The following is a 27771-nucleotide window of genomic DNA, read 5'->3' as shown; positions in this document are numbered from 1 at the left end:
CATTCAGCTGTCCAGTCTAATTTGCATATCATTCTTTTATTATTTTAGATAGTAAAGTATTATATACTGGAAAGTTGCTAAAAGTAGATCTTCAGTGTTCTCACCAGGCACACAAACTATATGAGATGGTGAACCTGCTATTTTAGGTTTGGTAATCATTCCACGATGCATATGTTTATCAAATCATCACGTTGTACACTTTATATAATTACATTTGTCAGTTATTCCCCTTGAGGAGGGGAAGCCCAGCATTAAAAATCAAAATACTGCCAATATGAATTGATCTTTTTATAAGAAAATAAATTGCATTTCAAGCCTTAAAAAAAAAAAAGATAGCAGGTTAGATCTCTCAGGAGAGAGAAAGGGTGCAGTATTCTAAGAGGGGCTGGTTTCCCAGGGCTTGGGTGGGTGTCATGATGGTAGAAACATCCCTAGTTTACCTTGGAAATCTGTGAGGACTTAGGATTTGACAGGATCGGGGAGCCTGTGGGGTGTCAGGGGAGACTTCAGAGGCTGCTAAGCATGCAGCTCAAGCCGAGAGAGATGCTGCAAACCTGAATCCAAATGCCAAGGCCCCAGGCTCAACCCTGGCTCCTCTGGGGCCTCCTCCTCTAGGGGCCCCACTGCAGAGGCAGGAAGTACTGCCTGAGGTTCAGCTTCCGCTCTGGGTGTTTGGCACTGCCCGGCCACCTCTCTCACTCCCACGGACCTTCCCAGTTGGGGCCTGCAACACTTTCACTTCCCTCAGGTGCCCAGCCTCTGCCCCAGCACAGGGGTGCACCTGGTCTACACTTGTTGCCAAAACAGGATGCAGTCTCTGAGAAAGGGGCCGTCACAGAAGGGGGGAGAGTGCTCAATAGAGAAAGGACAGGCGTGCAGAGAGAAGGTGACAGAAATCCAGAGAGGGAGAGGATAGAGACTCGGATTTGGGAGGAGACAGAAACCCAGAGTGAGGGGAACAGACATTCAGAGGAAGACAAAAGTCTCAGAGAGAACCCCGCCGGGGGCGTGGCTCAGTGATTGAGCATCTACCTATGAACTAGGACAGTGGTCAGCAAACTCATTAGTCAACAGAGCCAAATATCAACAGTACTTCTTCAAAATAGACTCGCCCAGGCCGAAAACCGACTTCTGGGCATGGGCCACGAAGTTTCAATCGCACTGTACGTGCGCACCCGCACGTGGTATTTTGTGGAAGAGCCACACTCAAGGGGCCAAAGAACCACATGTGGCTCGCGAGCCGCAGTTTGCCGACCACGGAACTCAGAGATCACAGTTTGATTCCTGGTCAGGGCTCCATTCCCAGTGGGGGCCGATGGGGCCGATGGGTGATTCTCTCTCATCATTGATATTTCTATCTCTCCCTCTCTGAAATCAATAAAAATATTTTTTAACTCAGAGAGAAAAACACACACACACACCAAAAAAAGGGAGGGGGAGGGGACATACAAAATAAAAAGACTCAGAGAGAAGGAAACAGACCCAGAGAGGGAAGGACAAGGGACCCAAGGCTGGGAAGTGGGGACAGAGATGGATGCAGAAATGGCAGAGCTCAGCAGGCAGTGAGGTCAGAGTGTCTGTGAGGTCGGCTGCTGTCCGGGGCCAGCCTGGGGTTCTGGTGCCCAGAGTAAGTGGGTACAAGTGGATCAGGAGTCCCTGTGGGTCCCCCAGCCTGCGCCATGGACACCTGGGAGGAAGGGCCCAGGGTGTCCTTGGTGTCCACAAATTCCAAGGCCCCTCAGGTACTGGTGTGTGTGGGTCCCAGTGGGGCGAGTGAGGGAGCCAGGGACGGAGACAGAATAAAACCACTTTGTGTGTAGAGGGAGGGGGTGAGGCTCCACCCGGGGCACTTCCTCTTTCTCTGTGTTCTTCCTTTCTGTCTGTCTCAGCCTCTCCTCCTCGTTCAAGGCTTCTGTCTCCCCGTCTCCCCACTGCCAACTCCTCCTCTGACCACTCACCCCTCCAGGCCACGATGTCGGCCCAGGACAGCTGCCTCAGCCTCATCAAGTACCTCCTCTTCGTTTTCAACCTCTTCTTTTTCGTAAGTTGTCTCATGGCCATCCAGCCTGGGCCCCGGGCCCCGCCGTCGCCGCCCCACCCCGCCTCGTATCCCCACTTGCCCACCACCACCACCTTCTCCTCTCCTCTCCGAAGGTCCTAGGCAGCCTGATTTTCTGCTTCGGTATCTGGATCCTCGTGGACAAGACCAGCTTCGTGTCATTTGTGGGTGAGGGGGCCAGGGCGGTCGGGGCGGGCCTTCCTGGAACAGCATGGACCCGACCTCCCAGCGAGTAGCCTCCTGGGGCCTCCCTTGCCCACGGGAGCCCCTCAGGGCTCATTCTGCAGGCAGGTCCCGGGCTCTGCAAAGCTTGCTACTGCCCTGCCTCTCCAAGCCTCGGTGTGTTCCTCTGGCAAACAGTTGTGCGGACGGACCACTCAGAACAATAATAGTCATTTCTTAGGCACTTCCTATGGGTCAGACCTTGTGCAAACGCCCATAGGATCCTCCCCACAAACCTTTCCTGAGGTTCAGAGAGGGGGAGTCACATACTGGATGTCACTCAGCAAGGAAGTAACACGGATATAACACTAATAATAATAATAATAATAATAATAATAATAATAGGAAAATAATAATGGGGTAATAGCGAAACTCCTCATGGTTCCTAGTTCATGTGTTTGCCCTGGGCTGAGGACTGGATTGAACACGTCCCTCCCAGGTCCCTCAAAGCAACCCCAGGAAATAGATAGCATTACCCCTAGGCCTCAGGGAGGTTAAAGTGACTCATCCGATGTTGGCAGAACAAGTGATGGGGCTGAAACCACGGGGAGTGAGGAGGAGCTGGAGGAGGAGGGAGACTGAGAGAGAGAAGGAGAGGCTGAGAGCTGACGGGAGGAAGAGGGACAGAGGCTCAGAGAGAGAACAGAATCCCAGAGGAGAGGGACAGAGGCTCAGGGTGGGGCAGGGCCGGAGGCCCAGAGAAAGGGGTGCCCAGGAGCCCAGAAAGAAGCCCCCAGGACACTGCTCCCTCCGGCGTGGGTGGGGCTGGGGCTGGGGGCTGCCTGGCGCTGTGCACCTCAGACTCAGTGTCGCTGCCTCTCCTCCCCTAGGCTTGTCCTTCATGCCCCTGCAGATCTGGTCCAAGGCGCTGGCCATCTCAGGGGTCCTCACCATGGGCCTGGCCCTGCTGGGCTGCGTGGGGGCCCTAAAGGAGCTGCGCTGCCTCCTGGGCCTGGTGAGTGCGCGGCCCCTCTCCGTCCCTAGGACCACTCCCCCCTCCCCTGGGCAGGGGCTCAGCCTGACCTCTCCACTCTGCCCCCCAGTATTTTGGGATGCTGCTGCTCCTGTTTGTCACCCAGATCACCCTGGGGATCCTCATCTCCACTCAGAAGATCCGGGTAAGCTTGCCTGCTCCCCCCCAACCCCCTCCCCCACACACACACACACACACCCCGCCTTCCGCAGCTAGTGGGTGGACTTGGAGGGGGTGGGGTGGAAAAAGACGTAAACAAAGGCAGACAGGGACCGACAGACAAATAACAGAGAAGCAGAAGAGAGAAACAGCCGCGAGGACAGAACAGAGACAGAGACAGAGAGAGACACAGAGAGAGACACAGAGAGACACAGAGAGGTAGGGACAGGAGAGGCAGAGACCCGCACGGACGGAAGAAGAGAGACCGAGATCCCGAGGGAAGCAGGAGAGAGAGGCACGCAGAGAAACGGGCTCTGAGGAGGAGACAGCGGCCTAATGAGAAATGGTGGGAAATGAGGAGAGAACCAGAAAGACGGTAGAAACGGGCAGAGAAAGCTTTTCAGGAAGAGACACAGGTAACAACCATTCAGGGAGGAACCGGTGCTCAGGGACCCCGGGGGTCGGCGCAGATGGGGGGGGGGAGGCAGGTGGGCGTCCAGCCTCACTCTCGGCCTCTCAGCTGGAGCGGAAGGTGAAGGAGCTCGTGCAGGAGACGATCCAAAACTACCGCTCGGACCCGGAGAAGTCCGCGGCGGAGGAGAGCTGGGACTACGTACAGTTCCAGGTGCGTGAGGCCCCCGCCCGCCCGCCCTCCGGGAGGAGCAGCCGCCCTCTAGCTGCCCCGAATGTACCCCCACCTGCGCACCCCACTCCCGCCACGCCCGCTGGCGCCCCGCCCTCCGATGACCCCATAACTGGCCCCATTATGGCCCAGTTCCCCAGCTCCCTCCAGACCCTGGAAAGGCCCGGCCCTCTGCCTTGACAGGACCCACCCTCACCCCCAAGGCCCTAGCGTGACCCCAATCCCCGCCCCTAGCGACTCTGGGTCCCACGGGACCCGGCCCACCTGCGACTCTGTTCTCTGGTCACTCTTGTGGCCCCGCCTCCCCATCCACCTGCTCCCTAACTAAGGCTGAATGCACTGCCCACCCGATTTCCGGCCCACAGCGTGATGCTGCAGCTTCTCCTCCAGCCCCAGGTCGCCCCGTGATTCGTCTCTCTCAACCCCATGTTCCCCTAGTGTCCCTTGATCCTGTCGGGACCCCAGCCCAGCCCACAGCCCCCACCCTGCACCCATTACTCGGGCCCCCTGCTCCCACCTTGACCTCATACCATGACCCAGTCCCCTGATCCCCCAAACCAGTGGTCGGCAAACTCATTAACCAACAGAGCCAAATACCAACAGTACAACCATTGAAATTTCTTTTGAGAGCCAAATTTTCTTAAACTATATAGGTAGGTACATTGTTATTAACTTCATTAGGGTGCTCCTAAGCTGGCCTTGGCTAAAAACGTCCTCAATCTGATTGCGGTACCTTCGCTGAGGTCGACCCCTTCCAACTCTCCCATCCACCCTCCTCTTGCACACTCGTTTCGTCCATCTCCTTTCGGAAAACCGACTTCTGCGCACGGGCCACGAAGTTTCAATCGCACTGTACGTGCGCGCATCGCACGTGATATTTTGTGGAAGAGCCACACTCAAGGGGCCAAAGAGTCGCATGTGGCTCGCGAGCCACGGTTTGCGGACCAGAGCCCCCAGCCATCTTGCCTCCCCCCCCCCCGCCCGGGCCCCTCTGACCCTGTCCCTCTCCCAGCTGCGCTGCTGCGGCTGGAACTCTCCCCAGGACTGGTTCCGTGTGCCCAGCATGAGAAACAACGCGTCGGTGTTCAACGTGCCCTGCTCCTGCCGTAACTCATCGGGGACCAACGACTCGGCGATCTTCAATACGACCTCCCTCTCCCAGTTCAGCCGCGGCGGAGCCCTGGCGCGGCCCAGACACAGCGCGGACCTGTGCGTCGTCGCTGCAAACAGCGGCACCTACCGCGAGGTGGGAAGCGGCGCGGCCTAAGGCTGGGGTAGGACGTCTGGGGGGGTAGGGTGGGGGGCGGGGGTAAGGGGTACGGTCCCCCGGAGGCGGGACCTCACCCTCCGGGCGGGGTCTGAATGGAGGGTGGGGCTACGAGAAATCGTGGCGGGTTCTTTTTTTAATATATTTTATTGATTATTTACAGAGAGAAAGGGAGAGGGATAGAGAGTTAGAAACATTGATGAGAGAGAAACATCAATTCAGCTGCCTCCTGCACACCCCCCACTGGGGATGTGCCCACAACCAAGGTCCATGCCCTTGACCGGAATCGAACCCGGGACCCTTCAGTCCACAGGCCGACGCTCTATCCCCTGAGCCAAACCAGTTAGGGCAGTGGCCGGTTCTTGGGGAAGGTGGGGCCTAAAGAGAAGGGGGAGGACCTGGAGCGCTGATGCCGGGGGGTGGGTGTGGGGTGGGGGTTTGTTTTGAGCGAAGAGATGAGAGAAGCCTGGTTAACTGGGGTACCAGGGGCGTGAGCGCGAACCCCAGAAAAAGCCCTGCCTTTCGCCTTTCTCTACACCCGCAGGGCTGCGCGCGGAGCCTGCAGAAGTGGTTGCACAACAACCTCATCTCCGTCGTGGGCATCTGCCTGGGCGTCGGTCTACTCGAGGTAATCGGGTCCCAGCCTCACTCGCGATTGGCTGCACAACCCTTAGGTAGCCCCGCCCCAAATTGCACGCAGCCCATTCAAGCTTTCCGGCCGCTCCGCCCGGGAGAGAGACCCAGCCTCTGCGAGCCGACGGCTTGCACACCGGGAGGTATTCCCCCCTCCCCGCTCTCCATCGCGAGCCTCCCACCGGCCTTGCTCGGCAAACCAGCCTCTTGCTATTGGGCAAACCAGCCTCTTGCTATTGGCCGCAATGCCCCCCCCCCCCCCCTTTCCCGGCAGGTGAGTGTGGCGGGGCTGAGCCTGCTCCTGCCACGCCGAGCAACCCGCCGGGAACCCCAGCCGCCGGGGCCGGGCGCCGAGGGTTCGTGCCCAGGGCCGGGCCTGAGCGCGGATGGCGGCAACGGGCGAGGCGGTGTGCTGAGCAGCAGCGGGCGTAGCGGCAGTCTGTGGGGTGGCTGGGGCAGGGCGGATGCTTGCCCCAACTGGGGGGACAAGGCCCCGCAGGGCAAGCTGCCCATGGCCCTGGGGCCCTGGCCGCTTTGGGATCAAGACGAGGAACAGCCTGAGACCGGGAGCGCGGGCGCGCAGGCGGAGGCAGACAGGAAGACAGAGGCGCCTCCAGAATAAAGGGCTTGGTCCAGATCGCACTACTTTTCCAGACTCTAGACCTGCGTTAGACGCAGCTGGTTCCTCCTACCCCGACCTATTCCTACCTCCCGGCCGGTCAGCATCTTTTGGTTGACCTATCCCATGACCTCCTGCCCTTTTACCCTTAACTCCACCCTCCCCCTCTCTTCGTCTCTTCCCCTAAACGCCCTTCCTGGACCCCATCTTTCACAACCAGGCCCAGTTCTCCCTCTAGCCCCGCCCTACCCAACTCTAGGTCTCATTTCCTTTTCTGGACCCACCCCCTGACTTTCCTCCCATAGGACCCCCCACACACCCCATCTTCCTCTCATCGCCACCCCCTCGACCTCTCTGATCGCGTCTCCTTTCTCTATAGCTCAGCTTCATGACGCTCTCCATATTCCTGTGCAGAAACCTGGACAAAGTCTACGACAGGCTCGCCCGGTACCGATAGGCCCCGCCCCCCTCCCCAAAGCCCCGCCCCTGCCCCTTCAAGTACCCTGGGATCTTACCTCCCTGTGGCCTGTAAATATTTGTTTAAACCCCAGTTCTCCCCAGGCACTGAGCCCTCTGCCTCCTCATTCCCCCCGGGGAACCAGGTGTCAGCCTGCCCCCTTATCATCACCTCTCTCTCGTGGGACTTGGGGCTTCCCACCACCAACTTCCTGTCCCCAAAGATACCTCATTTCAGTGACTCATGTCAGTCTACCACCGCCCGCAAGATCATTTCTCACTCAAACTTCAAATAAATCCCCTACGTTTCGGTAAAATAGCTTTATCTCTGTCAAAACACAAACCAACACAATTTGGGGCGGGAGGGATGGTGGTGAACAATTCAGGCTAGCCTTGGCTCAGGTAGAAGAGGGGAGACATTCAAAAGCTACCCCCCCCCACACACACACACACACACTGCTTGCCCAGCTGAGAAAAAAGTCACGACCCTAACACCCACTTATAAATATCTGTTATATTAAAAAAAAAAAAAAATTTCCAGGGCCCACCTGGCCCTGCACAGAAAGGGTTAACCTTCAGTATTTGATGTCGGGGTCACAGGGCGGGGGGGGGGGGGGGGGGTGGTAAGGGGAGGCAGATTGGGGAAAGAAGGGGTGAAAAACAAAGAGAGGACAAGCCAATATGTAAGTAGGGCTCTCCCAAACATCCAGACGGAGCGGGGTGAGGGCCCCTGGTAGAGACAGAGGCCAGGGCTGTGCCCTCAGGGTACCCGGTCCCCAGTCCCTGGTGCTCTGGAGTGACCTGTCCTTCCACACCCATGAGGTCCCAACATCAGGATCCATCCCTTCCCCTCGGTCGCAGCCCGGCTTGCAAGGTCCCCTCCGACAGGAGCAGCCCCCTCTCCAAATAAGAGGCCTCAGGCAAGCCTGGGGGTCCATGCTGGGGGGAGCCACTTTTGGGGCTCCCCCTTCAGTCCCTGACCAGGCGATAGATGTGGTGCTGGGCGCCCCGCTCACTGGTGGAGACTTCGAAGACGTAGGCGGTGCAGAGCAGCAGCTCCTGGGTGTCGCGGTTCGTCACCACCTGCCAAGGGGGCCAGAGAAGGGGTTTGTGCTTAGAAGGGACCCCTGTGCCCTCCCTCAGTCATCATGGGGCCCCCAGGAAAAGGTTCCCACCACGTCACAGGTCCCAGGCAGAGGGGATGCTCAACATGCCCGCGAAGGGCCTGGCATCAGAAGTCCCCACATCACATCCCCAGGTGAAGGGTCCCCAGCTCAGCACATTCCTCAAAGTCAAAGGGATCCCACCCAATCGTGTTTCCTGGGCTAAGGTTAGGTTCCCTGTACAGAAGGTCCCCTCAGCTAAGGACCCACCATGACTCCTCCAGGTCAGTTCCCCAGGGAAGGGGGGTCCCTCATGAGAATGCTGTGGAGTCCCCACCATATCAGTCCCCTGGGTCATGGGAACCCCTTAAGCCAGTGGTCGGCAAACTCATGAGTCAACAGAGCCAAATATCAACAGTACAACGATTGAAATTTCTTTTGAGAGCCAAATTTTTTAAACTTAAACTATATACATTGTTATTAACTTCATTAGGGTACTCCTAAGGCTTAGGAAGAGCCACACTCAAGGGGCCAAAGAGCCGCATGTGGCTCGCGAGCCGCAGTTGGCCGACCACGGCCCTAAGCCACGGGTTAACTGCAGGGTCCCCACTGTGTCAGTCCCCCAGGTGCGAGGGTCTGGGGCTGAGGGGCTGTGGCGGGCCCGCCCTCCACACCTGGGCCCCCCGCGGCCCAGCCTCAGCGCATCGCCTGGAGCAGCGGTTCTCAACCTGTGGGTCGCGACCCCTTTGGCGGTCGAACGACCCTTTCACAGGGGTCGCCTAAGACCATCCTGCATATCAGATATGTACATGACGATTCAGAACAGTAGCAACATGACAGTGATGAAGTAGCAACGGAAATCATGTAATGGTTGGGTCACAACATGAGGAACTGTATTGAAAGGGCCAGAAGGTTGAGAGCCACCGACCTGGAGGATGGTGAAGTTCTCCAGGACGCTGTTCATCATGTACCGCTCGGGCAGCTGCCGCAGCTTGTGCAAGAAATTCACCAGGTACTCGCACATGGGCGAGCGCAGCAGGCGGTACACAAACCTCCCGTCCTCCAGCTGGGCGCGCTCCGTCTGAACCAGGTGGAGAGGAGTGGGGAGGACGGTGACTGAGACACACATGGGTCACCCCAGGAGCCCAGCCACCCCGCCCCCCCACTGCCATCTCCCCTCTCCGCTGCCCCATCTGCAGTGACCAGAGACAGGCCTGAACCCGCAGGTGTCCAACTGAGGATCACTGAGCCTGCAAACCAGAGACACCCCCAGGCCCTCAAAGCCGTGCTCTGAACCCTCCATGACCTCTGAACTCCTCTGATCCCTGGTACCCTCAAGCCCTCCAGGCCCCTCAGTGAGATCCCCAAACTCTATAACCTTTGAAATGGAGACCCAGCAAGTCCTCAGCAACCCAACTGTGACCACTGAACCTCCCGGCCCTGTGAACTCTGCCACATTCCCAGGAATCTTTTGTATCTTAGTGACTGTGCATCTCTGTCCCACGTGTTACCTTTGAACCCTCAAAGCGACCCTTACATGAGACTTTAGAATGCCACATTAGCTCTACGCCTGTGCATTAAACCCCCAAAGAGGCTGGGCCACCCCCACCCCACCATGAAGACAACCCCAATGCCTGAGCTGTCGTGGCTCCCGGTCCATTTATTTACTCTGCACCCCCAGAGTGCCAGGTGCCTGGGTGCTCCCCCGCCCAGAACTCCACCCCTCCGGCCTCACCTCCACTTTCTCCACCACTTGCTTGCCAAAGGAGCAGACTTTGGAGGAGCAGGTGAGAGTCATGTGCTCCAGGCTCTCGTACTGGCTGCTCACACCATAGAAGCCACCACTGCTGCCAGCGGCCCCCACCTCCTCACCACTCGGGCCCCAGTTCAGGTCCGCCTGGGGGATGGGGAGACACAGATTAAGTTGGAGGAGACATTCCTTATAGACATCCCTTATAAATGGTGGAGACTCGGCCTGGCCGGTGTGGCTCAGTGGTTGTGTATTGACTTATGAACCAGGAGGCCACAGTTCGATTCCTGGTCAGGGCACATGTCTGGGTTGTGGGCTCGATCCCCAGTGTGGGGCAGGCAGGAGGCAGCCGATCAATGATTCTCTCTCATCATTGATGTTTCTTTTGTTCTTTTCTCTTTTTCTTTTTATTAATTTCAGAACGGAAGGGAGAGGGAGAGAGAGATAGAAACATTAATGATCATTCATGGGTCACCTCCTGCACGCTCCCCAGTGGGGACCGAGCCTACAACCCGGGCATGTGGCCTTGACTGGAATCGAACCTGGGACCCTTTAGTCCGCAGGCCGACGCTCTAGCCACTGAGCCAAACCAGATAGGGCTCATCACTGATGTTTCTAGCTCCCTCTCCCTTCCTTTCTGAAATCAATAAAAAAAAAATTTTTTTAAATAAATAAACAGTGGAAACTCTTATAACATAGGAACTCTGTTAGAAGGAGCTCATGGCCTGGTTTCTCCCATTTGCCCCCTAGCTGCCCACCTCACTTCCTCCGTGTTCAAAGTCCCCACCTCTCCAAGTGCCGGCTTCACAAGTCTGAGTCCCCAGAATGATCCTGACCCTCTCTGCCCAGTGAGCCCCCCGCCCAAGGAGCCCTGCTATTCAACAGTTTTGCTCCTGAAGCCCCCAACTCAAGAGTTCAGCCTCTTCCAAGGGCCTGGTTACTAAGGAGGGAGTTATTGCCTAGCAACCGGAGGCTCTCCCCCAGAGCCCTTAGCAACCCTGGTTGCTAAGACAAGGGGCTATTTCCTAGCAACGGAGCCTGGCTCCTCTTCAGAACACCCTCTGGGGCCCTTGCAGCTGATTCTCAGAGGTCAGACCCCTCATGTCCCAGTGGCCAAGTGAGCAGACAATCGTTATGCCAGGTGGGGGTCTGAGACCTCATAGCACCTTTGGCCTGAGCCCCTTGGTCACCCTACCTTCCTGGGAGGCAGACCTCTTCCTCTCCCTAACTTGAGTTATCAGCTTGACCAGGTCCTTTGAGGCCTGACTCCATCCATCCCTCCAGCACCAGGGCCTTGTGAAGCCAGACAAATACTGAAGGCCTCTCCAGCCACTCCCTGCGTCCCTTCAGATGCAGGGCTTCTATGGGCCGCTCTCCACTCCTGGCACCTGGTGCAGCCCGTCTTAAGCCCTAGCAATGCCTACAGCCTCAGCAACACATCCCCAGAGCTGTCTGGGGCCTCCACTTCACACGCTAGAACCCTTGGTAACCGCAGTAGCTACGGGTCCAGCAAGGCCAGCAAACTTCAGGCCCTCTGCACGCTTCCTTCTCAGAGATTAGATCCCTCCACTGCCCTGGTTACCACAAGAGGTAACACCCCGCAAACATTCACCTAAATTGAACCCCTATAGCATCAGCCACTGGACTGGACACCAAACCAAATAGGCCTAAGAAAGACTCAAATGGACCCACAATTATTTTATGGAACCTGGCATAGGGCTTTGTATATAGTAAGTGCTCAATAAATGATTGTTCAGTAAATACGGGACCTTACAAAGCCACCCCCCAGCTCCTTCAGTGGTACCCGCAAGGCCAGACATTCTCTAACAACAGGGTCTGGTGGAAAGTAGCATCCCCTCTTAGAGGCCAAAATTCGCCCAAACTTCATTTGCTAAGGGGAGGAGGACATTCCCTAGCAACAAGGCTATAGTGTGGGCACGTGGGATGTAGGGAAGTCTGAAACGACACAACCCAATCCCAAGGGTTGTATCAGTCACACGACTTGGTGTGGCAACGTCTAGTGCAGGGGTGGGCAAACTTTTTGACTCGAGGGCCACAATGGGTTCTTAAACTGGACCGGAGGGCCGGAACAAAAGCATGGATGGAGTGTTTGTGTGAACTAATATAAATTCAAAGTAAACATCATTACATAAAAGGGTACGGTCTTTTTTTTTTTTGTTTGTTTTATTCATTTCAAACGGGCCGGATCCGGCCCGCGGGCCGTAGTTTGCCCACGGCTGGTCTAGTGGGATCTGGGGGGGTCCAAGTCCTATTCCTACACCTGCACGGGTCCCATGCACCCCGCCCTGGGGGCCAAACTCCCTGGAGCTCCTGTTGCAAAGGGGGCTGATACTCAGCCATGAGGAGTGGCAAGGCCCAGGCTGACCTGGGAGAGCCAGAGGCCTGAGCTGGGCGGCCATGGGGTTTATGAGCACTTTTGGTTTTGGTGGCCGGACTCACCCAGAACTTGACCAGGAAGAAGGCGTGAGGGGGCCCACGATCGTACAGCTCCCGCAGACCCCCCTTTTTCTCAGGGAATTTGTCATAGATCTGCCGAACGTCCACGCTCTCGAGCGGGGGAGCGCCAGGGCTCGGGCAGTGCTGGCTGATGTGTACGAACAGGTGCCTCTGGTACTGGGGAGAAAGCCGTCGGTGAGGAGTGGGAGGTGGGCCGGACCCCCGGCCCGCACTGCCGAAGCCAATCTCACACCCCTGTCGCCACCCCCAGAGCTCCTGCTGGCGGTTCCGCCCTGCCCACCGGACCCTGGGCCCAACTCCCGGCATCTCTCCACTCTCTCCTGCCCCTCCATTCCCATAGCACCTCAGTCCCCAAGCCCTGTCCCCTACTCTCCATCCTCATAGGCCTGTCCCCTCCCACTGTCACCCAGCCTCCTGCCTGGCCGCCCAGCCTCCCATCTCTCCTCCCCAGTTCATCAGTCATATGGCTCCAGAGCTGACCCTTGACCTCCCCTGCTCATAATTTTCCCATGGCTCCCCAGCACCCCAGGACAAAGACCATACCCCTCAACCTGGCCATATTTTGAATAGCTGTTCATAAATGTCCCATCAATGGAAGGATGGGTGGATGGGAATCCACATAGCCCACATTAAGATTGTCTCTCTGTTCCCATTCTTATCACTTCTTGTCCATGTCCTGAAATCTTCCCCATTTTTTCTTCTGACACAAATCCTCCTCCATCTTTCCACGTCATCCAAATCTGCCTCTTTCTGGAAGCCTCCACTGATCACAAACAGATGGGTTCTCTCTACCACCTCCAGGTGCCCCATCACCAGAAGAAAGTCTGGGTCCCTGAGCTTGGCAATGCCAGCTCCTCCAGAACCAGCTCCTGCCCAAATAGCCACAGCCTCCCCAGCTTCCCACCATATTCATTATTTTGTTTCTCTGAAAGCCTCAATGTTGTTTCTACCTCTGTACCTGAAGCGCCCAGTTCTGCAAATGGCAAACTCCTATGTAACCCTCAAAGCCCAACTCACATGTTGTCATCTCAGGGAAGCCTTCACTGACTCTCCAGGCAGAATTACTCCTCTGTACACCCACAAAAGCTTGAGCTTCCCCCATCCTAGCACATACTCAGACATCGATTGAGAATCTGTTGTGTAGAGGTACTACCCTGGTCCCAGGGCTACCAGGTAAAGTCCCTGACCTCATGGAGCTCATTCTCCTAGCAGAGACAGAATTTCAAATCATCTTATGGATAATATCAATTTTGGAGAGTCATGCACACTATGAGAAAAGTCCTAATAAAGCATAGTAAGGGCCAAAACCGGTTTGGCTCAGTGGATAGAGCGTCGGCCTGCGGACTGAAAGGTCCCAGGTTCGATTCCGGTCAAGGGCATGTACCTGGGTTGCGGGCACATCCCCGGTAGGAGATGTGCAGGAGGCAGCTGATGGATGTTTCTCTCTCATCGATGTTTCTAACTATCTCTCTCCCTTCCTCTCTGTAAAAAAATAAAATATATTTTTTAAAAAAAGCATAGTAAGGGAGTGGAGAGTGATGGAAGCCAGTATTTTCCATAGGGTGGTTTGGGAAAACCAACCTGAGAAGATAATCAAGCCGGAACCTGAATGAACGGAGGGACGGAATGGGGTATCTGGGGAAAGCACACTCCAGGCCGCAGGAACAGCAGATGCAAAGGCCCTGAAGCAGGAGTGGGCTGGCGTGTGTGAGAAAGGGCATGGAGCCCAGTGTGGCCAGAGCTGAGCAAACAAGGGTGAGAGGGCAGGAGGTAAGGGCAGAGCAGGACTGAGGGTCAGATGGCTCGTAACTTTGTGGGCAACTGAAAGGACTTCAGCTTTTGCTCCAAGTGAGATGGGAGGGTTTTAACCCGATTTGACTTGGGTTTTAGCAAAACCACTATATACAGGAATTGGTGTTTATGTGGCTGTGACAGAGACAATGTGTTCACACAAACACTAGTGACTTTTCACACAGCTAAACTACATTTCCCAGACGCCTCTGCAGTTACATGTGATCACATGACTAAGTTCCGGCCAATGGGATGTGAGCAGACCTGCTAGTTGCCACTTCCAAGCCAGACCCATACAGCCCCCTCACCCTTTCCCTTCCACCATCTGCCAGCCAGATGCAGAGAATCCAGCAGCAAATTCTGAAGCCCTAGAAAATGGCAGAGCCACAAAATGCAAAAAGCCTGGATTCCCCGAATCACTGGGTGGGAGGCTGCTGTTGAACGCCCACGCCGAAATGTTACATGAGTGAGAAACTTCTATGATGTTTCTGGGTGTTGCCCAGGCTAATGTGGCATCTGTCTCCATCCTCGCCCGGAAAAGCTCAAGCCTAGAAACAAGATCTGCTTCCCCAAGTTCCCAGGATCCACCACAAAGCCTGGTGCACACTAGACACTCAGAAGCATTTGATGAATGAATAAATGATGTCTTAGAGTTTCTCTGACCTTCCCAACCCACAACCTCATGGCCTTCCTATTCCTTTATGCTAAGAGTCGTCAAAATGTGGTCCCAGCAGCATCAACAGCACCTGGGAGCTTATGAAACTCAAATTCTCGCCCAGCTGGCGTGGCTCAGTGGTTGAGAGTCGACCTATGAACCAGGAAATCACAGTTCGATTCCCGGTCAGGGCACATGCCTGGGTTGCGGGCTGGATCCCCAACGTGAGGTTTGCAGGAGGCAGCCAATCAATGATTCTCTCTCATCATTGACATTTCCATCTCTCTCTCCTTCTCCCTTCCTCTCAATAAAATAATATTTTTTAAAAAAATTCAAATTCTCAGGCCCCACACTAAACCTACTGAATCAGATATTCTGAGGGTGAGACTCAGCAATCTGTGTGTGTGTTGTTGTTTTTGTCTTATTTTAAATATATATTTAAATATTTCTTTATTGATTTCAGAGAGGAAGGGAGAGGGAGAGAGAGAAACATCAATGATGAGAATCATTGATTGGCTGCCTCCTGTACGCCTCCTACTGGGGATTGATCCCACAACCCAGGCAAGTGCCCTTGGCCAGAATCGAACCTGGGACCCTTCAGTCTACAGGCCAACGCTCTATCCACTGAGCAAACCGGCTAGGGCAGCAATCTGTTTTAACAAGCCCTCCATGTCATTCTGATAGATGCTAGTTTGAGAACCACTACTTTATGCTTTCCCTTCCTATAACCCTCTGCATTCCAAAACACCCACAGCAACTATCCCAAAATTGGACTTACAGAGTCAACTGCATCCGGGGGTTCCACAAAGGCCGAGAATTCCACCAGCTGTAACCGGGCAGTGCCCAGGGCCCGAGCCTGCCAGGCTGGGGGTGACGGGGCAGGTGGGGGCAGGGCAGGGGGTGAGAGGGCTTGGGGGGGCTCGTACCCTAGAGAGAGAAGAACAAATAATAAAAATTGCTAACATTTATGGAACATATCAAGCACTGTTCTCTCTTGCCTGCCTCCACTTAGAAGCTGAAAAAGCTAAATACTCACTTTCCCAGCCTCCCTTGCAGCTAGAGGTGGCCATGTGACACAGTCCTGGCCAATGAGGCGTTAGGGGAAATCTGCTCGGGGGCTTCTGGGAAGGAGTTTCTTCCTGAATGAAAAAGACAGAACTTTGGGAGGAGAAAGCTTTTGGTTCTGGTCAAGTCCTGCTTGGGACATGGTGCCTGGAGTCACAACAGTCATCTTGGGACAGGAAGAGAGAGGCCAAGGGACCTAGAGAGATGCTAGTCCTGATATCGCTGAGGTGCTGAGCCAGCACATTAGCAGCCCACCTTCAGACTTTTTGTTATGTGGAATCATTAAAGCCTTTTCATTTCTGGCACTATTAATTTGGGTCTTGTTACTTGCAGCCAAGAGCATTCCCAATTGATGAATCTGTGGAACCTAAGTGTAATTTTTCATCAGTGTGAGGACCATATCAGCCTGGACTCTGGAAGCCATCTTTGCTTCCATCAGATGGATGGGACAGAGCCTGCCTGGAAATGAAGCCACCAGAGGAAGGTAGAACCAAGCAAGTCCTGATGCTACTATTGGAGCCCCTAGATCAGTGATGGCGAACCTATGACACGCGTGTCAGAGGTGACACGCGGACTCATTTTTTTGGTTGATTTTTCTTTGTTAAATGGCATTTAAATATATAAAATAAATATCAAAAATATAAGTCTTTGTTTTACTATGGTTGCAAATATAAAAAAATTTCTCTATGTGACATGGCACCAGAGTTAAGTTAGGGTTTTTCAAAATGCTGACACGCCGAGCTCAAAAGGTTCGCCATCACTGCCCTAGTTCCAGCCATACCTGAAGCCATAATCCCTGAAATATCAGTTACCTAACTCAGTAAACTCCATTTTGTTGTTGTCCTTGTTGTTTTTGTCATCTAGCTTCACTTGGGTTCCTGTCACTTGCAGCTGAAAGAACCTTGAGTAATACATCTCCCCATGTCCTTTAGGCTAGCAAGTGGCAGAACACAAACCCGGCGTGTGTGGCTACAGAGGCCACGCTCTTAACCACGACAAATTCTGTCAGGTCCTTCCATACCTCCACACACCCTGCCTCAGAGCTGGACCTCAGTAGGAATGGGACCCTGATTCATGGGAGGTTGAAGGAAAGGCAGTAAGCGTTGACAAGAGAGATGGGAGAAGAGGGAGGGTGGAAAGCGGACTCTTACCTGGGAGGTCAGTAGATGGGGGAGTCAGTGACAAGGAGAACGGCGTCTGCGAGAATGGCTTCACGCTGAGGGAGAAAGGAAGCAGAGGGTGAGCAGGTGGAAGGATTCTAATCGTACCAGCTACCTTTACTGAGGCACCGGGACAAGCTGGACCCCGTGCTAGCACATGATGTGCATTTTTTAAAAATATGTTTTACTTTATAGAGTGGGGAAAGGTTAGGGTTTGGGTTAGGGATCGGCTGCCTCTTGCACACCCCCTATTGGGGATCAAGCCTGCATCGAACCGGTGACTCAACCAATGACCCACACCAGCTCAGCACATTATGTGCACATTTTATTTTATGTTTTTAATGTATTTTTCTTGATTTCAGAGAGGAAGGGAGAGATAGAAACATCAATGATGAGAGAGAATCATTCATCGGCTGCCTCCTGGAGGCCCCACACTGGGGATCCAGCCCACAACCCAGGAATGTGCCTGGACCAGGAATCGAACCATGACCTCCTGGTTCATAGGTTGATGCTCAACCACTGAGCCACACTGGCTGGGCTATGTGCACATTTTATTTTATTTTAAAAAATATATATTTTATTGATTTTTTACAGAGAGGAAGGGAGAGAGATAGAGAGTTAGAAACATCGATCAGCCGCCTCCTGCACACTCCCCACTGTGGATGTGCCCGCAACCAAGGTACATGCCCTTGACCGGAATCAAACCTGGGACCCTCCAGTCTGCAGGCCAACACTCTATCCACTGAGCCAAACCGGTCAGGGCTATGTGCACATTTTAATCGAAGCCTCACAGCCTATGAGGTAGGTGTGATTACTGCTCTTCTCAGTTGCACAGGGGTCAGCTGACCCACCCAGTCACACAGCTGTGGAGCCTGGGCTCAAACCAGGTCAGTCCCAACCATGAAGCCTGGGGTCTTGGTGATAGTTTAGTACCTCTCACAAAATGGCAGAAAGAGAACAGAAATGGGGTCTCTTGGGTGAGGAGACTAGGAAATCTGGAGAAAGAGGAGGAAAGGGTCAAGGGTGGGGTAGAAAATGATCGGCAGCCCAGAAATGGGACTGGTGAGCCCAGAAATCAGACCAAACTTTGGGGTGAGGCGGCAGCACAAAATCCAAAGCAGTGTGTCCAATAGAACTTTCTGCGATAATGAAAGTGTCCCCTATCTGTGCCGCCCAGCACTGTGCCTCCTGACCACGCGACATGTGACTACTGAGCAGGAATGTGGCTCAGGTGTCTGAGGGATTGAAGTTTTAATTTTATTGCATTTGCGTTAACTTCAATTTCAATAATCACCCGTGGCCAGTGATGGTAGTTATCTGATCGCATAGAGACCAATAACATATGGGCATCCCAGATGGCGGTGAGACTGAGAGGTCAGAGGTCAAGGAGACATGATGAAGTCAGAGGTCAGTAGGAGGTCAAGAGTCCAAAGATCAAGATCAGAAAGACACAGCCTGGCTCGTGTGGCTCAGTGGTTGAGCATCAACCTATGAAGTAGGAGGTTGTGGTTTGATTCCCAGTCAAGGCACATGCCCAGGTTATGGGTTCAATCCCAAGTAGGGGGCGTGCAGGAGGCAGCCCATGAATGATTCTCTCTCATCATTGATGTTTCTATCTCTCTCTCCTTCCTTCCTCTCTGAAATCAATAAAAATATATATTTTTAAAAATCCCTAGCCGGTTTGGCTCAGTGGATAGAGCGTCGGCCTGTGAACCAAAGGGTCCCGGGTTCGATTCCAGTCAAGAGCAAGTACCTTGGTTACAGGCTCCTCCCCGACCCGGGACCTGGTCAGGGCTGGTGCAGGAGGCAACCCATCGACATGTTTCTCTCACGTCTTTCCCTCTCTCTTCCACTCTCTCTAGAAATCAATGGAAAAATATTCTCGGGTGAGGATTAACAAACAACAACAAAAAATCAGAAAGACACAAACTCCAGGGACTTTTTGACTTTGGCTCCCTACGGTCTTTACTTGCCATCCCAATTCTGAAATCTGAACTCCAGTACCCAACCCAACAACTTAATTCCTTGTCATCAGCCCACTGCCCAAATATTACCTCCTCCGAGGCCTTCCTGACTTCTGTCTAAATAGAGCACATTAAAAATAAATAAATAGAGCACGGATACCCTGCTTTATTTCCCACATTTATTCTTTTCTTATTAATGCTTATTTGGTTGTTACATGCTTATTGTCTGTTTCCTCCCCTCTCCAACTATATAAGCCCCATGAAGGCAGGAATTATCTAATTTGTTCAATGCTGTGTCCCCAATTGAACCAGAGTAACAGGCACTGAATAGCTGCTCAGTAAACATTTGACTGACTGGCCCGTGGCCTTCTCTCAGTTCCTGACACATACTGTTTTCTCTGCCTAAAATATTCCCACCTTCATTCTTCACCTGACAAAGTCCTTCCCAGCCTTCCACATTACCTCCTCAGAGAAACTCCCTGGAACTCTCTCCCTCACCCCAGAGCCTGCTGCACTTCTATTTTTTTCTTAGTATTATTATTGATTTCAGAGAGGAAAAGAGAGGGAGAGATAAAAACATCAATGATGGCCGAAACCGGTTTGGCTCAGTGGATAGAGCGTCGGCCTGCGGACTGAAAGGTCCCAGGTTCGATTCCGGTCAAGGGCATGTGCCTGGGTTGCGGGCACATCCCCGGTGGGGGATGTGCAGGAGGCGGCTGGTCGATGTTTCTCTCTCATCAATGTTTCTGACTCTCTATCTCTCTCCCTTCCTCTCTGTAAAAAATAAATAAAATATATTTAAAAAAAACAACAACAAGCCGAAACCGGTTTGGCTCAGTGGATAGAGCGTCGGCCTGCGGACTGAAGGGTCCCGGGTTCGATTCCGGTCGGGGGCATGTGCCTGGGTTGCGGGCATATCCCCAGTGGGAGATGTGCAGGAGGCAGCTGATCGATGTTTCTCTCTCATCGATGTTTCTAACTCTCTATCTCTCTCCCTTCCTCTCTGTAAAAAATCAATAAAATATATTTAAAAAAAACAAACAAAAAAAAAACAACAACAAAAAACAACAAAACATCAATGATGAAAGAGAATCACTGATCACTGCCTCCTGCACGCCCCCCACTGGGGACTAAGCCTACAACCTAGGCATGTGCCCTGCCCGGGAATCGAACCGTGACCCTCTTGGTTCATAGATCTACGCTCAACCACTGAGCCACACCGGCCGGGCCCTGTTGCAGTTCTTCACACCACATCGCATATACTCTTCCGTTGTGTGTTTATGCACATGATTTAATTAACATTCGTCTCCTCAAGTCGACTATCAGCTCCATAAAAAGAGGAACCCTCGCGACCAGTGCAGAACACCCCCTTTCCAGATCAGCCTCCTCCCCTTCGGCTCTGGGGACTGGTCCTGACCCTTCCTATGTCCCCATCCAGCAGCACCTCCCGGCGAACTCTTCTGTCCCAGCCTGGATCCCACAGCCTGTCACTTGACTCTCTTTGGCAACACTCTCAACACTCCCGCCTCACCGTCCTGAGGCCACATTGCCCCACCACCACCCAGCCTAGAACCATCGGCTCCTTTCTGGGCTGAAAACTACACTTCCCATGAGCCTCTGCGCCCATTTCTGTCTTTCTAGCTAGAAACATATCCTGTCACCCGTGGCTCTCTCATAGCTAACACGGACACTCCAATTTACCTCTGAAGCCATTTTCTTTCTTCTGATTCTGAGATGGACCCCTGTTCAGGCCCAAGAACCATCTCTGTGGGATGAGAACCAGCCTTCCCATGAGCCTCTGGGGCTTCTTCACTCAACCCTCCCTGGAATTTCTAGAACTACAACTGCCTTTCCCATGAGCCTCTGGGGCCCAGCCAATCTGAGCAGAAGGCCATTATTCCCATGAATATTTTTTTAAACTGTTTTAAAAACAACTTTTATTGATTTCAGAGAGGAAGTGAAAAAGATAGAAACATCAATGATGAGAGAGAATCAATGATTGGCTGCCTTCTGCATGCCCCCCCCACTGGGGATCCAGCACGGGCAGGCATATGCCCTGACCCAGAATCAAACCGTGACCTCCTGGTTCATAGGTTGATGCTCAACCACTGAGCCACGCCACCCGGGCCCCATGAACATCTTACAGGCCTCTCACACTCATCAAGTCTCATGCTAAGCTTATTTTCCCCCAAACCCATTCCTCCCACAGGTTGCACATCTGTGGACACTCCCACCAACCCCAGTCACCAGCTGGAGCCCAGGCGCTGTCCCTGCCTCCTCCCTCCTTCTCAGCCAGTCGGGCCCCAGCGCCACCCCTCCTCCTCCTGACTCTCCTGCCCCACCCCCTCCTCACTATCCCATCTCAGACCATCACCTCACCCTCCTGCCTGGGACTCAAATCCAGACAGCCTGGCTCCAGAATGGATGTGCACAAGGGAGCTGGGAGCCGGGTCGGGGGGTGAGGAAGGCCTGTGGGAGAGAGTGGAGGAGGGGGACAGGTGCTGATGCAGGACAAAAAGTACTCACTCTGGAACATTCCAGGGGGTCCCAGAGCCCCCTGACCAAAACTGGAAAAGCTCAGAGGCCTGGAGACGAGACAAAGGGGGACAGCCAGTTAGTACCCGGTTGAAACCACCCCCCCCCAACCCTCCAGCCTTGAACCCCACAGTCCCCAACCCAGGCCACCTGAGGACCAGCGGGACCCAGTTTGGCCTGCAGGGAAGGTGCTGAGATGAGCTGGGCCGAGGACATGGTGGCCATTGTCTGGAAAGCCTTATCCTTGGAAACCTGGTCCTGGAGGAAGCGTTGAGGGTCCATGTTAATGGGGGTTCCAGTGGACACAGCAAGGGTGGGGACAGTGACAGGGTGGGCAGGGTAAGCATGGGGAGGCTCGGAGATGGGAGGTCATGGTAACGGGCTTGGGAGGGTCCAAATCCCTCTCACTACAGCCCCTTAGCCCTCCTGCCCTCCCTCAAGAATGTCTGGGGTAAGGGAGTGGGTGGGAGGATGCACAGAGGGACTTACCACATTCAGGGCCTGCCCATGGGGGAGGGAGCCAAAGAAGGAAAGAAAACAGGATTTAGGAAGTGAGGCCTGGGCACCCCACCTTGCCTCCCTGCCAACCCCTGTAGCCCACCACCCTGAGCAGAGCAATGAGAGGAAAGCAAAATGAAGGGTGACTATGGAACGGGGGAGGGGGGAGCGGGGGGCAGGCCTGGAAGGGGAAAGAAGTTCCCAATGTCCAGAATAAAAGACAGTCATGAGGATTTCTACGTCAATAAAGAGCCGGAAGTGAAGGTTTCCGGATATGCAGGCAGCAGGAAATGAGAATTTTGAACCCAGAGGGAATAGGCACTGAGCATTTCCTTGCTGAGACAGGACAGAGGGGAGCAGTGAACTCCAGAAAAGACCAGAGAGCCCTGGCCAGTGTGGCTCAGTTGGTTGAGTATCGTCCCGTGCACCAGAAGGTCGCCGGTTCAATTCTCAGTCAGGGCACATACCCTGGGAGGCTATTGATGGATGTTTCTCTCTCTGCCCCCCTCCCCCGCCCCCTCAAATCAGTAAAAAAAAAAAAAAAAGTGTTTAAGAAAGAAAGAAAAGCCCTGGCTGGTTTGGCTCAGTGGATAGAGGGTCGGCCTGCGGACTGAAAGGTCCCAGGTTCGATTCCGGTCAAGGGCATGTACCTGGGTTGCGGGCACATCCCCAGTGGGAGATGTGCAGGAGGCAGCTGATTGATATTTCTCTCTCATCGATGTTTCTGGCTCTCTGTCTCTCTCCCTTCCTCTCTGTAAAAAATCAATAAAATATATTATAAAAAAAAAAAGGAATAGGAAGTGATGGTCCCCAAAACCAAAGAAAGAGGCAGAAGAGACGCCCTTCTCGGAGGAGTAGAAAATGAGGGTCTGTGGCCAAGAGGGAACCAACCGGAAATCCAGAGGATGGAGAAAAGAAAAGGGATGTGAAAAGCTCCAAAAGGACATGACGATATCTGGGCACAGGAAGAACAGGCAGGCCGCACAGGGGCCGGAAGTGGGAAGACGGATCAGGAGGAGACCAAGAGGAGACCTTCGCAGCACAAGAGGGGAGAGCGACAAGGGTGCCAGGAAGAGCACAGGAAGGACAGGAGGGGAGAGGAGGGAGGCGGGAGGCAGCAGTAGCCGGAGGAGAGGCCGGACACCCGAGTCTTCTTGCCTGCCCCAAGCGAGATCTCTGTGCCCCTCTCTCTATGGATCTTTCCCATGGTCTCCATCCGCCCGCTCCCTGCTGCGCCATTAACCCCCACCTTGGGTTTCTGCCCCTCCCATTCTGTTCACCTTTCTGTGTGAATCTATTCCCATGCCTTGGTCTCTGTCCCCCACCCCGCATTACTGTCCCTCCTTCTCTGGATCTGTTACCCTCTCTGAGTTCTTGTCCCCTCTTTCTGGGTCCCTGTCCCCCTCTCTCTGCCCCCGCCCCCGCCCCCCCCAGGATGTCTGCTTTGGTCTCTACCTTGAGCTTGGACTGGATTTCCCTCGATTTCCTTCGGGCCAAGACCTGGATGTGACTAGAGACCTGGAGGGAGTGACAAAGAAGTAGACTCAGGCGAGAATCACTTGCCCCTTGTGCCCCCTACCCCTTGCCTCCCTCCAGGTGCCCCACGAGCTGCTGGGACCTAGGAGATGACACGCAGAATATGCCGGCTGTCTCAGGAGCAGGCACACAGATGCGACCATAAAGGCCACTCTTCTCTCTAAGACTTCTTCCCCAGACCCTGCAAACCCAGCCCTCCCTCTCCCTCCCCTTCCCTGCCCTTCTCTTTGGCTCCTTTAGTCTCTCTTACTCTGGTTCCAACACAACTGCTAAGAGAACTATACCAAACAGGCACAGAGTGTACTGAGCTGAGAAGACAGACAAATGCACCTGAACCACACCGTCCTCGAACCTGAACCTGCCCATACCAGTACGGCCCTGAGAAGACCAGCCCGTCCCACACACAAGCCCCTGAGTCCGTCCTGAGACCTGTTTGCGAGTTCGCGTCTTCCCTGTTCTCAGCTTGATGTAACGGGCAATCAGTTCATTCCGACCTGCGGGGCCAAAGATGGAACAGAGTTAGCCCCTCAGCGGAACTTCCCAACAGAGAGGACACCAGGGAAGGAGAGAGACGCCATAGTTCCCAGAGGCCCCAGCAAGCTGGTTGCTACATGGAAGATGAGTTACAACTGCAGGTTTTGGAGCCACACTGCCTGGGTTCAAATCCCAGCTCCGCCACACACTAGCTTTGTGGCCTCAGGCAAATCATGTAGCCTTTCTGGGACTCAGTTTCCTCATCTGTGCAAAGGGGATGCTAGCTCCTACCTGAGCCATCGGGAGGCTACGACGTACTTTTATGTGAACAATGTTTAAAGTGCCATAAGTGTTGCTTGTTGTCTTTTATTAATCAACTAGAGGCCTGGTGCACGAATTTGTGCACAAGTCAGGTACAACGGGCCCAGTCTGATCAGCCAATCAGGCCAGGCCAGCCAGAGGGAGGGGATGCGGGAGCCATAAATGTTGCTTGTTGTCTTTTATTAATCAATGAGGGCCAGGGCAAAGGAGGGGGTGACTCACCATACATCTTGCCTTCATCGGACAGGATGATTTTCCGCCGGCCACAGGGTGGGTAGATGGCCAGGGCCTCCTGGAAGCTCTGCTCGATGTCTGGACTCCAGACACCCTCAGCATCCGGACCCCCGTCTCCCCCAGCCCCCTCGCTGCCTCCGGTGCCTTCCTCACTTCCTTCCTCACTTCCTGTCCAGGCGCTGCCATCGTCCAGGGGGGCCCCAGCCCGGGGTTCCCCCATCTGGGCCTGGAAGAACACAGAGCTCAGCAAGGCTCCCCCGACCCACCCTCTCTCAGGGCTTGGAGAGCTGGGAGTCCAGACCCCGGGGGTCTGGGGGAGGAGGCTGAGGCTGGGAGTCCTAGGTTCTGGAGAAGGGGGCTGGATTTCTGGGGAAGCTTAGGGCAAGAAGTGTTCTCCTCTGGATTTCCAGGGGAGCCTGGGTTGGGATGAAGTCGTGAAGACCCCATAGTCATGCACAGGGCCCATGAGGGCCAGTCATGTGGGCATGGATTACTAGTTGAAAGAAGACAGGAGTCAGGGCCTAGCTGCGGGAGGAGGGTTGTGAGTGAGATCTTACTCCCACCCCAAGAACAGGTGCTAGGACGTGAGCAGCAGCTGCTGGAAAAGACGGGGCACAGGCCCTAGTAAGGCTAAAGGGAGATCCAGAGAGAGGGGGACAGAGACCCAGAGGGAGGGGCGCAGAGAGCCAGAAAGAGGGGGCCAGAGACACAGAGGGTGGTGCACAGGGGCTCAGAGAGAGAGGGGGACAGAGAACCAGGGGAAAAGGGACAGAGATTCAGCGCAGAAACTCAAGTGGAGACCAGGAAAGACCCGCAGAACCACAGAGTTGGGGGGGGTCAGGGGCGCCCTGCCATCAGGAGAGCCAGAACAAAGGGCCCAGGCATCCCCTCCCCCAGTTTCCCACAACCCCCATAAGGGGCGGGGCTGGCCAGCCAGGGCCCCTCCCCTCCAGCCCCCGGCCCCGCCCCTGCCCTCCCCAGCCCCTGCGCTGTGGGCTCGGGTCCAACTCTGCTACTTCCCAGTGACTTTCCGGAGGCCGGGAACAGGGGGAAACTTTTTCCAATACAGTCAGATCCCGCCTCCCTGGCGGCCCCACGTCTCCCACAGCTTTCCCAGGACCCCAGCGTCCAGGCTCCCATCCCCCTCCTGCCCAGGACCCCGAGTCCCGGCCCCGGCAGACAAAGACCCCAGGCCGAGCCCAATGGCGCTGCGGCGGTCAGGACCCCCATAGGCCAGAATCCCAGCCCAGCTCTCCCCCATGCGGCCAGACAAAGGGACGGAGGAGCCGGCTAAGAAAGGTCCCCCCGAATTTCCCGCCCCAGGCCCCAAACTTCCCAAGAGACAAGACTGGAGCTCTAGAAGGCTCCGTAGCCGGCCCTCCGCCACCCGGGAGGCCCCTTTCTCCACGAGGAGGGCCAGGCGCCCACAGATGACACACACGGACCAGTTCGGTCCAGAAACACGCACAGGGTCCTTTCTGGCTTCCAACCCACACCGCGCAGACACGCACGCCCCGCGGACACCCCGCCGAAGTTCCCTGCCCTCGCCCACGCCCAGGCCCACACTCCCGCACTTAGGCGCCCAGCAGACACCCCAACTCGGGCAAAAGTTCCAACCCCGCACACAGACTCGGTCCGAAGCGAAATCTCGAGCTCCCACCCTCCCACCCGCCCCCCATAACAAGAAGGCGGCATGCAATTCAGAGGGGGTCCCCCCCACACACCCCTAAAACTCCTAGCACGTAACTTTCCACCCCAACTCACACACCCCAAAGCAGGATCCCCGACTCCCGCCGGCGCCTTCCTACCTCCCGGCCTGGGGCTGGGGAGCCGCGGCGGGCGGGGCGCTGCGCAGGAGAAAGTTGCCCGGGAGCTTTGTTTGGGAAAAGTGGGAGGGACCGGAGGGGGGGCGGGCCCGGACACCGGACAGCGGGAAGGGGGATCCGATGGTGACAGTTGGAGGGAGGATTTTTTTTTTTTTTTTTTTTTTTTGCTTTGGCAAAGGAAAGGTGAAGTCTAGCTGGAGTCTGGTAGCACCTTCGGGATTCGTATGCCTAGATTCCTGAGACAGGAGGGGTGTGGAGGGTCGGGGCTCCTGGGTCTGCGGGAGGCGGGGGCTGGGGCCTGGACTCTGTCCCGCCAGTGTGTTTGTGTATTGGGGATGTGGCAGTGATACCAGCACAAAAGGCTCTTTCCTGTTCAGCCTCAAGCATATCTTTTTTGAGGATTGACGTGTAGGGGTGTGTGTGTGACATATAGGGTTTTTAATATATTTTATTGATTTTTTACAGAGAGGAAGGGAGAGGGATAGAGAGCCAGAAACATCGATGAGAGAGAAACATCGATCAGCTGCCTCCTGCACACTCCCCACTGGGGATGTGCCCGCAACCAAGGTACATGCCCTTGACCGGAATCGAACCTGGGACCCTTGAGTCCGCAGGCCGATGCTCTATCCGCTGAGCCAAACCGGTGAAGGCTAGGGGTGTGTTTTGATTGATTTCTATAATAACACGGTTTCCTTGGGACCGCACCAGAGTTAAGAGTCCTGGGCAAGGCGAGATCCATGGAGGTGAAGACTCCCGCACCCACACGCACTCATGGACTAGAGGCGGCGCTGTCCCAGGACCGGAGAGAAACTCGGCACCTGAGTGTTCACACTCATGGGACCAGAAAAGGCTGGTGTCCGGACTCTGGGGACCTGAGGGAGAAGGGAGCCCGGATTCCGAGTCCTTTTTTTTTTTTTCCTTTTCTTTTCTTTAAACTGACGATTATAGTAAATTTCACAATCTGAGCAGCAACGTAAATGTGTTTCTTGAAAAAAGTCCGAGTTTCTTGGAAACTGGAACAGAAGGCTGGATTTCGGGTTTCCGGAGAGGGTTTAGTGGGACCGAAGAGGGGTTGGAGTGCATTCATCGTTTCAAATGCTGGAGAAGACAAGAAGCGACACGGAGAAACGCTCAGGGAGGTGCAAAAACGGGAGGTGGCTAACCAGGAGGACGGCTCGTGGCGGAGGGAGCCCCTAGGAAAGAAATTGAGGGCGCTGGGAGCAAGAGCTGGATCCAACACAGAGGCGGGGCCCAGGGCGGGGGCGGGGCCTAGGCGCGGGGGCGGGGCTCTAGGGAGAGGGGCGTGGCCACCTGCGGTTGGAGCGGGACTGGCCAGACTCGGTCGCCAAC

General features: G+C 54.8%; 2 protein-coding genes across 5 annotated transcripts; one reads left to right on the top strand and one right to left on the bottom strand.

The window, feature by feature from the left end:
* Positions 1 to 1875: 1875 nt before the first annotated feature.
* CD37 (CD37 molecule) lies at positions 1876 to 7348 on the top strand. Of its 3 annotated transcripts, none has more exons than XM_036307191.1 (8): positions 1876 to 2041; positions 2155 to 2227; positions 3112 to 3236; positions 3325 to 3399; positions 3934 to 4038; positions 5069 to 5302; positions 5868 to 5951; positions 6955 to 7348. In XM_036307191.1, the coding sequence occupies exons 1-8, from the start codon at positions 1973 to 1975 to the stop codon at positions 7030 to 7032; spliced, it is 843 nt and encodes a 280-aa protein (XP_036163084.1). In that variant the 5' UTR covers positions 1876 to 1972; the 3' UTR covers positions 7033 to 7348. The 3 variants fall into 3 exon arrangements, with proteins under 3 accessions (XP_036163084.1, XP_036163081.1, XP_036163082.1); XM_036307188.1 differs by lacking the exon at positions 6955 to 7348 and adding an exon at positions 6231 to 6923; XM_036307189.1 differs by lacking the exon at positions 6955 to 7348 and adding an exon at positions 6231 to 6925 and having other exon boundaries at positions 1983 to 2041; positions 2155 to 2223.
* A 142-nt stretch (positions 7349 to 7490) lies between these two features.
* Positions 7491 to 26469, bottom strand: TEAD2 (TEA domain transcription factor 2). Of its 2 annotated transcripts, none has more exons than XM_036307186.1 (13): positions 26404 to 26469; positions 24584 to 24821; positions 23996 to 24060; positions 23486 to 23548; positions 22022 to 22033; positions 21683 to 21790; positions 21524 to 21582; positions 17025 to 17089; positions 15587 to 15735; positions 12345 to 12518; positions 9870 to 10031; positions 9063 to 9215; positions 7491 to 8114 (listed from the first exon to the last, which is right to left on the bottom strand). In XM_036307186.1, exons 2-13 carry the CDS (start codon positions 24813 to 24815, stop codon positions 8001 to 8003), a joined length of 1356 nt encoding a protein of 451 aa, XP_036163079.1. In that variant the 5' UTR covers positions 24816 to 24821; positions 26404 to 26469; the 3' UTR covers positions 7491 to 8000. The 2 variants fall into 2 exon arrangements, with proteins under 2 accessions (XP_036163079.1, XP_036163080.1); XM_036307187.1 differs by having other exon boundaries at positions 26364 to 26433.
* Positions 26470 to 27771: the final 1302 nt, after the last annotated feature.

The sequence above is a fragment of the Myotis myotis genome, unplaced genomic scaffold (genome assembly GCF_014108235.1).
Source record: "Myotis myotis isolate mMyoMyo1 unplaced genomic scaffold, mMyoMyo1.p scaffold_m19_p_45, whole genome shotgun sequence".
NCBI lineage: Eukaryota > Metazoa > Chordata > Mammalia > Chiroptera > Vespertilionidae > Myotis > Myotis myotis.
This window is presented reverse-complemented; position numbering and strand designations above follow the sequence as displayed.